Genomic DNA, 8,121 nt, shown 5'->3' with positions numbered 1-8,121 from the left:
TGTAAGAAGGAGCCGGGGACACCTGAAAGGAGGGCTGGCCTCTGGGCCGTGTCCAGGCCCGTCCGCCCGGGGTGAAGCCGGGATGAGCCCAAGTCTCCGGGCTCTCCGCAGTGGCAGAGCTCGGCCAAGGGGCGAGCGGACCCCCAGAGCACAGCGGGGCTGGTGCCGCTGCGGGATCGGATCTCGGCTCTCCCGTGGCATTGTCCGTGGCTCCATGTACCGACGGGGGGGCAGGGGGTTTCATTCCCAGGCTCCTAATGCAACCGCTAGAGCCCACCACCCTTCGAGAGGCAGGAACAGACCCCACGAGTCCTGGCCCCTAGGCCTGGGGAGCCCACAAGGTCCCTATCCCCTCCCAGCAATGGGACGAGACCCCTGGCGCCCCGGGGTGCAGCCGGCACGCTCGAGCTCGCAGCCTGGGCTGCTTGAATCCGCCTGGCTCGCCCGGGAGCCGCCAAGCCTTCTCCAGCCGGTACACCCGGGGGCCTGTCCTGCCGCCGCAATGGGCCCAGGGCGCAGCTGGGTCTGCGCGTTAACCCCGGGGGGCTGCGAAACCCTTCCCCAGGTGGGGGGTGTTGGTCCCTGTGCACGGCCAACACAGATCCTTAGACCCTGTCCCCCCAAAACCCCTTCTGCTGCTTTTTACCGGGGGTGGAGATCCCTGCTTCAGCTGTGCTGTGCCCTGCGCGGTACAGCTGCTGGGGGTCCTCCCCAGAGGCGGCTGCATTTTGGCGCAGCGTGTGAGCGTGTTGCACGTGGGTGCTGCGGATGTGGGAGCCCAAGCACCGCAGGGAAAACCGGGTCTCGCTGTATGCCCAGGCACGGGTGTCGGAGGCGCCCCGGAGCCGCTCCCTGGGTTAGGGCCGCCCGAGGGGCTTAGAGGAGCCCCAGGAAATGCGGCCGCGCGTCAGTCTGACCCCGTCTCAGGCCTTGGCCGCGCGTGCAGGGAGAGGCCAGGCTCGACACGGCTCCTAACACTCCTCTCTCTCCCCAGGCTTAGGCGGGGATGGGGCCTCCGGCCCTGGCCGCGGCCGCTCTCCTGGGGCTGGTGGCCGCCGCGCTGGCCGACGTCGCCGACCGCATCTGCCAGCCAGCTCCGCTGTGGAGGGTCAATGGGACGGTCCCGATGGACGAGGCGCTGGGGCAGGTGACGCTGGTGGCGCTTTTGAAGGCCAGCTGACAGTTCTGTCTCAAGCAAGCTAGCAGGTGGGCTTGGGGCTCGCTCCGTCCCCCCCAGGGAGCCGGGGGCGCCAGCCGCTCGTCTCCTCACCCCGGCTCTTCCCCCCCCCAGCCTCGGCGGCTTGCGCGAGAAGCTGTCCCGGCGCGGGATGGCCGACGTCAGCTACATGATCGTGAACGAGAAGGCCCCGCTGTCCCGGGCCATGTACTGGGAGCTGAAGCGCCAGGCCCCCGCGGGGGTGCCCGTGTACCAGCAGGGCGTCCTGGACCCCGACGTCTGGCAGATCCTGGACGGGGATAAGGACGACTTCCTCATCTACGACAAGTGAGCGCGGGGCGTCGGGGCCGCGAGCTCGCCGATCCCTTGCAGCTGACGCCCGGGCTTCGGCGACCGGCCTCGTCCCTCCGCGCCGGCTTGCTAGGAAGCCAGCGTGGGCGAGGGGCGGGCGTGCAGCTGTGGCTCCGGGCCGCGTGACCCAAGCCTCGTCGGCAGGCCTGGAGGTGGCGGGGGTCCTTTTCGGCTGTGACGCGGGACGATCTAGTTGGGATGGTCCGGCTTGGAGCAGAGGGTTGCACTAAGGTCCCCTCCAAACCCTCACATCCTAGGATCCTCTGACTTCTCAGTAGGCCACCTCCCCGTGCTCCGAGCCTCGGTTTATCCTGGAGAAAGTGGGTGTAACACCGTGCAGCCCATTGACGGAGGTAGGAGGGTAATGACGGCTGGAGACGTCCCTGCGGGCCCTGGTAGGAACAGGCGAGAGGAAGGCCAAGAACATCCTGAAGGCCCTTTATTTATCTGCGTGAACCGCCAGGCCTCTCTGGGACCCCGCACGAGGGGCGGGAGCTCGTGGCCGAGAGACCCGGGGCTGCAAGTGGGGGTTGCCTCCGCAAAGCCGCCCGCCTCGCCCTGCCCGGACCCCGGCTTTGTGGCATCTCTCTCCATCTCTGTCGGGGCAGGACGTGGGCAGCCCGGAGCACGGGGAAGTTGGCCCGATCGCTCCCCTCTTGCTGCCCCCTTCCTTCTGCGGGTGCCACGTGCCCCCTGCCTGGCTCTGTCCCCGCGTTGTGTAACCCTCGCGGACTGCGGTTGTTTTCCTAACCCGCCGCTATCGTTTGCTCCATGGGCCCTTGAACTTTGCCCACGGAGGAGAGGGGGCTGCGAATAAGCACGCAGCGCGGTCAGCGACCTGCCGGGACGGAGCTGGGGCGATGCAGCCGAGAGGCCTTGGAGCGGGGGCTGAGCTGCCAGGAAGGGCACGGGCTTCGAGGGTCCCAGAGAACCTTCCTACAGCCCCCACGTGCATGTGTTTTTGGACCTGGCCTGTGCTTTTCTTTCCTTTTCCCCCGTCTCAGTTGCACACGCAGTGCAAAGCCGACACAAACCAAGGCAGTGACACACAAGTGCTTCCCGGGATCCCCTTGCTGTGCAACGACTCTGGTTGCACCTCACCGAGCTTCGGCCTTACCCTGTAGCTCTGGGAGGCCAAAATCCAGAGCACGGTCCTGCTTCACAACCCACGTGGGATCTTCAAAACGCGACGGGATTTCGGACCGTTCTGGCTAGTGAAACCACCTGATTGTGGTGCCGCGGGCAGGCTATTTAGCTCTGCCGAGAGACAGCTAGCACTAGCGTGGTGCTGCTTGAACGCTGCTCTCCCCTGAACCAGAAATAATACCGCTGTGTCTGCATGGACTAATTAGCTCGGCCTCTCTCTGGTTTTTATTCTGGGCTTTGGCCTGTAACTACTCAAGCGATGTCGTCGCAAGCCCACGAGCAGGTCTCATTTTACCTCTCCGTGCCTCAGTCTCCCCCTCTCCTACAATGGGTTTACTATCCGTTTGCACACGAGGCTGTCCTCCTTTGTAGAGGCCAGGGAGATCTGTGGAGGGCAAGCTGTGCGTAAAGTGTGGTTGCTGCTCCCCGTTGCCGGACGGCAGGGCCTCGCTGAGCTGCCTCTCGCTTCGCTTTGCAGGTGCGGCCGCTTGGTCTTCCACATCTCGCTGCCCTACAGCTTCCTGCACTTCCCCTACGTGGAGTCCGCCGTGCACTTCGTGTACCACAAGGATTACTGCGGGAACTGCTTCCACTACTCCAACAGCACCCAGCAAGAGGTAAGCCGCGGCACGGCCTGCCCTGCGTTGGTACCACGGGGCGCAGTACGAGGGAGCGCGGTCCTTTCGGCCGCGGTGGAGGAAATTCTGCCCCCAGCCTCAGCAGGTCGGGGGTACGATGGTGCTCCCGCCGCACCCGCGGGGACGCCGGCGGGCTCTTGCCAAGGCAGGGTACGTGTCTGTGCCTCGCCTCCAACCTCTGACCTTCCCTTCCCAGGCAAATGGCACGGCAGAAGCGCAGGCGAATCCAAGCCTGGCCCCCAGACAAGAGAAGGAAGAGGAGCCGCCGCCCCGCGTCCACCCCACACCCCGCCACGAAGCCGATGGCAGCGAGGCCTCGGTCCTGCACGGCAAGGCCGGCCCTGCTCACGGCCGCCATCGCGAGGGGCACCAGCGCCGGGCGCCAGCCGCGCGGGACGAGGCGCGTTAGCGAGGGGTGAACACGGAGGCGTGCAGACGCAGCGGGCTCGCTTCCGCTCCTGCGCCCTCGCGGGCCCCGTCTCCCCCGCTCGGCGGCAGCGCCGGGGTCCAGCCCGGGCCCCGATCCCTCACCCAGCCCCAGCCCCAGCCCTGCCGACCCTCCCCTCCTGCCAGCGGGCCCCCCCTCAGCGCAGAGGCGCCCGCCGTGGGGCTGCTTCTGGCCCCTTCCTCCCTTGACTCGGGCCTTTTCTGCACTCAGTGACGCCCCCGGTGCAACCCGGGTTCGCCCCCGGTCGCCGCGGACAGATGCCGTGTGGAAAACCAGGGCCAAGGGGCAGGAGTCAGGACCAGCGCTGGCTGGGGGAGGCGACGGCATGGCTACAGTCCCTTCCCTCCCCCGCCTCACCCCCCTCGGGCACCAAAACAGCTGCGGGGGCAACGCCACGCTGAAGGGGAAGGGGGCAGGGGTGATGGGACAGCCCCTCCTGGTCCATTTCTCCTCCCCAAAGCTCCCCCAGGCCTCATCTTCTCCCCACTTCCCTTAGCAATCCTTGCCTGGTGTGCCGGGGGGGGGCATGGCTCCTGCCCTCTGTGTCCCGCTATAAATAAAGGCAGTGGTGACAAGTCGCCGCAAGGTGGCACCCGCGTCCTCACCCAGCCACGGCAGGCAGGCCACGCCGGGGGGGAAGAACGAGGGTGCAAATAAAGTGCTGTGAAGTGGCGCCGCTCGGGATGGGTATGGGGGCCCCGGGCTCCAGCGAGCAGGGAGGTGGGGCGCACGCTCCGGCCAGGCGTGCGGGGGACGACGGCCGAGGTGAAGGGCCCTGCTCGGCTCTGGGATTCGACCCTTTTGAGGCAGCCCATGGCCTTCTCCTGAGCTGACCCCGGGGCGGCGTGGCTGCGTTCGACTGCCCTCCGTGAAGCCCTGGCATGGACGCTGGGTCCTGGCTGGTGGGCGCTTACCCCTGCCAGCTGCCTTCTGCAGCCCCGGTCCCGGGGCATCGGGGCGCGGGGCAGCAAGGGCGCTAGCTGCCGTTGGCTTCTGGTCTCTGCTTGGCCTGGGCACGGAGCAGCATCCCTGCGAGGCCGGAGGACCAACCCCTGCCGCCAGCTGAGCGCTGAGCACGGCGGCGGGGGGAGGATTGACCTCGGAGGCGGCGGGGCGCAGCCTGCCCCCCTCGGCAGCTCGCACCCTGCTCTAAGGGCAGGAGGCATCGAGGCCCCGCAGGGACTTCATGCAGCAGCTGCCTGGCAGAGGGAGAGCGAAGGAGGCCGGAGGACAAGGGATCGCAGAGCGGGACTGAGACCACTTGCAAAGCAGGAGGCAGAGCCAAGCGGGGTCGCGGCGGGGGTCGGAGAGCTGGCTGGCGTCCAGCTGGCCGCCGGCTGCTGGTGTTTATCTTGGCTTTTGCCCTCCTGCAGTGCAGTCCAGGTCAAGGAGATAAATGATGGCAATGAGACGATAGCTCGTGACAAGTTAGCGGATAACCTCGGTGGGGCCCCTCTGTCCTGGCCGCCGGCACTGACCCCTGGGCCGGCTCCTCCCTGCAAGCCCGGTCCCAGAAATGAGCTCATCGAAGCCTTGCAGCTGTGCTGGACCTTGGCCTCGATTGCGAAGGGGAAGCATCGCTGGTGTTCAACCTTCTCTTTGCGAAGGGCAGGGCATGAGAGCGGCATCTCCTTCTTATCCACAGGGAAAATGGAGCTCAGGGTCACAGATCTGCAAAGGCAAGTGGGTCCGTGACCCTCAGGGAGGATCCCAGGAGTGTCAGGTACCTAAGTACCTTGGAGAAGCTGAGCCCAAGAGATTCGAGGCCTCTGCTTGTGTTGAGTAGACAAGCTCAGAGCTGGCGCATCGTTACAGGCACAGACTCTGCCCAGCGCCCTCTTCGCGTCCCAGAAGCGGGATTTTGCTGCGTCTGCACTAGTGCCGTTGTGACCCGTGTTAGGTGCTGGGGTATGTGGGGGTCTGCCCCGGGGTGCTCGGTGCCTCGTCAAGCCAAGCAGCTCTGGAAACCGTTTCTCAGCCAAATGTGGGGGAGTGCGGCCGGCTTTGGATGGATGAAATATGTGAAAATTGTGGGGGGGGAAACAGGTAGAAATGGGGACTTGCAATCTCTCTGGGCAGAGCACTCAGCGACTTCAGCTCCACCTGGGGTTGTCTGCCGATGAGGAAGCAATTGATGGTGGCTGGTAGAGCCTGTCAGCCCCACGATCACCCCCAGCTCTTCCCAGCTTTGCACCCCTGGCACGGCAGGGGTGTCGCACAGAGACCCTGGCACGGGGTATCGTGGTGCATGGAAGGGGGAGCAGGGGGGATACAGAAGTCCTGGCACAGGGGGTACCAGGATTCATGGGGTACCTCCGGGGGGGCATATGGGAGCTCTTGGAAGGGAGAAAGTGGCATGAGGAAAGAAGAGAGGCAGCAGGGAAGAATAGAGGCTGCAGCCCAGAAAAGGTTAATGAAGGGCCTAATTACCTCCCAGCTTTGAGCAGGCAGCCACTTAGGAACAGCTGCTGCTCAGAGCCTGCTCCAGGTGGGAAGAGCCTGGCAAGCAGGCAGGGTAGGGGCCGGGGGGGGGGGTCTTCTCTCTGCAGTGCAAGGGGGTGGAGCGGTCCGTGCCTGGTGCATCCCTGGCTGGGGAAAGCTTCACTCTTGGGCACGTGGCTCCGGGGACCTTGGGGGTGCATCGGACCGTGCGTGCCAGGTCTGCCCCTGGAAGTGGGGAATGCTGTGGGAGATGCACACAGACCCTGGCATGATGGAGCGGAGGGGATGTCTGGGGGGAATTTGGCCCAGTAGGACTGGGAAGTGGGCTCTTCGGGATACCCCGGCTGTGAAGAGCTTCCTGCCCACCCCTCCTGCTGCAGCCAGCTCCTCTGTGCTGGTGGCGCAGGCAGCTTTGACCCCGCTGCAGCCTGGTCCTGGTCCTGGTCCTGTTTGCCCACTAATTGCACCCAGCCTGTGTCTGGAAGAGGCACGCAGAAGGTCATTACTTTCCCGAAGAAGGTTCACCTGCCCGCTCATCCCCTGGACCGATAACCGGCTCCTCCCAGGAGGGCTGTGGTAGTAGCGGTGTGTGCAGCCTGTTGGCTCTGGACTTAGGGTCCGGAAACCTTGTTCCGGGTGGGGAACCACCCTCACACTGACCATGACCTTTCCATTTGATAGTAGGCAGATTTATTGACACACAGTGATAACAGAAAAGAAGCAATGCAAACGATCAAGCAGTTCTATGTATCTACCACATCCCAGGGCTGTCATCAGAGTTAAAGTACAGCTGTGTGTGAGACCCAGGCTTCTCAGAAATCGGCAAACTCCTGCTGCCCATCCTGAACCATTCTCATATATGTGTGTGTGTGTATATATATAATACATATATATTGCATATCTATATAAGCTAATTCCCCAAAACCAAACCTTTAGATGCTATTTCTAAGCTGAAGTGCACACCTGGTATCTAAGGTGCTGCGGCCTTATCTGAAGGGTCGGCTTGTTGCGGCAGCAATGAGGTTGTTAACTGCCTGGCTGATTGCTAGAAAGAGGGGAGAGATGTTAAAGCCTCAAATGAGAAACGTCACCTCCCGCATGCGAGTAGCTTGTGGATGTCTGCATGCACACAAGTATTCTTGGAGCCGGCGGGGACTCTCTGGAAGAAATCTACAGCTGCCTTCTGGAGACGTGAGCGTTGGGCTGTTCGGGCTCTGCAGCTGGGCACATCTCCTGCAGATCCAGTGGCAGGAATATGGTTGAGAGAAGAAAAATGGTACGTGTTGAGGGTCTCTTGGGCTGCAGTCTGCCAGGATGAGATGAAAAGCAGACTGTGGGCCTGGTGTTACGGTGCCCCTTGCCATAGGGGAGCAGATACTTGAAGCTGTGGATATTTGACTTTCCCTGGTTTTGTACGAGCTAAGGACTGAAGCCTTGAAGGGCACCAGAGCCCCTTGCTCAGGAGATGGGTGTACCAAACACCCTCATATTCAGTGGCTGGCTTGCGCGCTCTTCCACATTTGGCATTAAAGTGAAATTGTTCAAAAACAGCTGGATTGCAACTTGGCCCGTATGGGGCTTCCCTGCATCAGCTGCCTTTCTCTCGAGTCCGGGAGCAACTAGGATAACTCTTGGGGCAAGGACTTTGGTGGGTGATCTCTTATTGGCCCAACTGCCTGGCTGGGGTAGACTTAGATGAGCATTTGAATGGGGCACCTGCTTCATCCTCTGAGGAAAGAGGCCCAGCAAGGAATCTTCTTCCGAGCTTCTGAACTGGTGCGCAGTATAAAAGGTTCCCTATACTTCATAGACTTCATGGACATTCGGGCTGGCAGGGACCTCGGGAGATCATCGAGTCCAGCCCCCTGCCCAAAGGGCCGGACGTCAGCTGGGGTCATAGGATCCCAGCAAGATAAGCA

At 63.1% G+C, this 8,121-nt stretch overlaps 1 protein-coding gene across 1 annotated transcript in view; it reads left to right on the top strand.

Moving 5' to 3' along the window:
• Positions 1 to 4,431, top strand: part of LOC109307409 (selenoprotein Pb-like) — a 4,686-nt gene extending 255 nt beyond the window's left edge. Inside the window, exons 2-5 of the mRNA XM_019531330.1 lie at positions 995 to 1,206; positions 1,292 to 1,504; positions 3,153 to 3,291; positions 3,509 to 4,431. Of these exons, the coding sequence (XP_019386875.1) occupies positions 1,007 to 1,206; positions 1,292 to 1,504; positions 3,153 to 3,291; positions 3,509 to 3,721 (765 nt within the window). The 5' untranslated portion in view covers positions 995 to 1,006 and the 3' untranslated portion in view covers positions 3,722 to 4,431. The remainder of the gene's footprint in view (positions 1 to 994; positions 1,207 to 1,291; positions 1,505 to 3,152; positions 3,292 to 3,508) is intronic.
• Positions 4,432 to 8,121: the final 3,690 nt, after the last annotated feature.

This window comes from Crocodylus porosus, unplaced genomic scaffold (assembly GCF_001723895.1).
Source record: "Crocodylus porosus isolate Cpor-Errol unplaced genomic scaffold, CroPor_comp1, whole genome shotgun sequence".
NCBI classification, from domain to species: Eukaryota; Metazoa; Chordata; order Crocodylia; family Crocodylidae; genus Crocodylus; species Crocodylus porosus.
The sequence above is the reverse complement of the archived record's forward strand: the minus strand, read 5'-3'. Positions and strand labels throughout refer to the sequence as shown.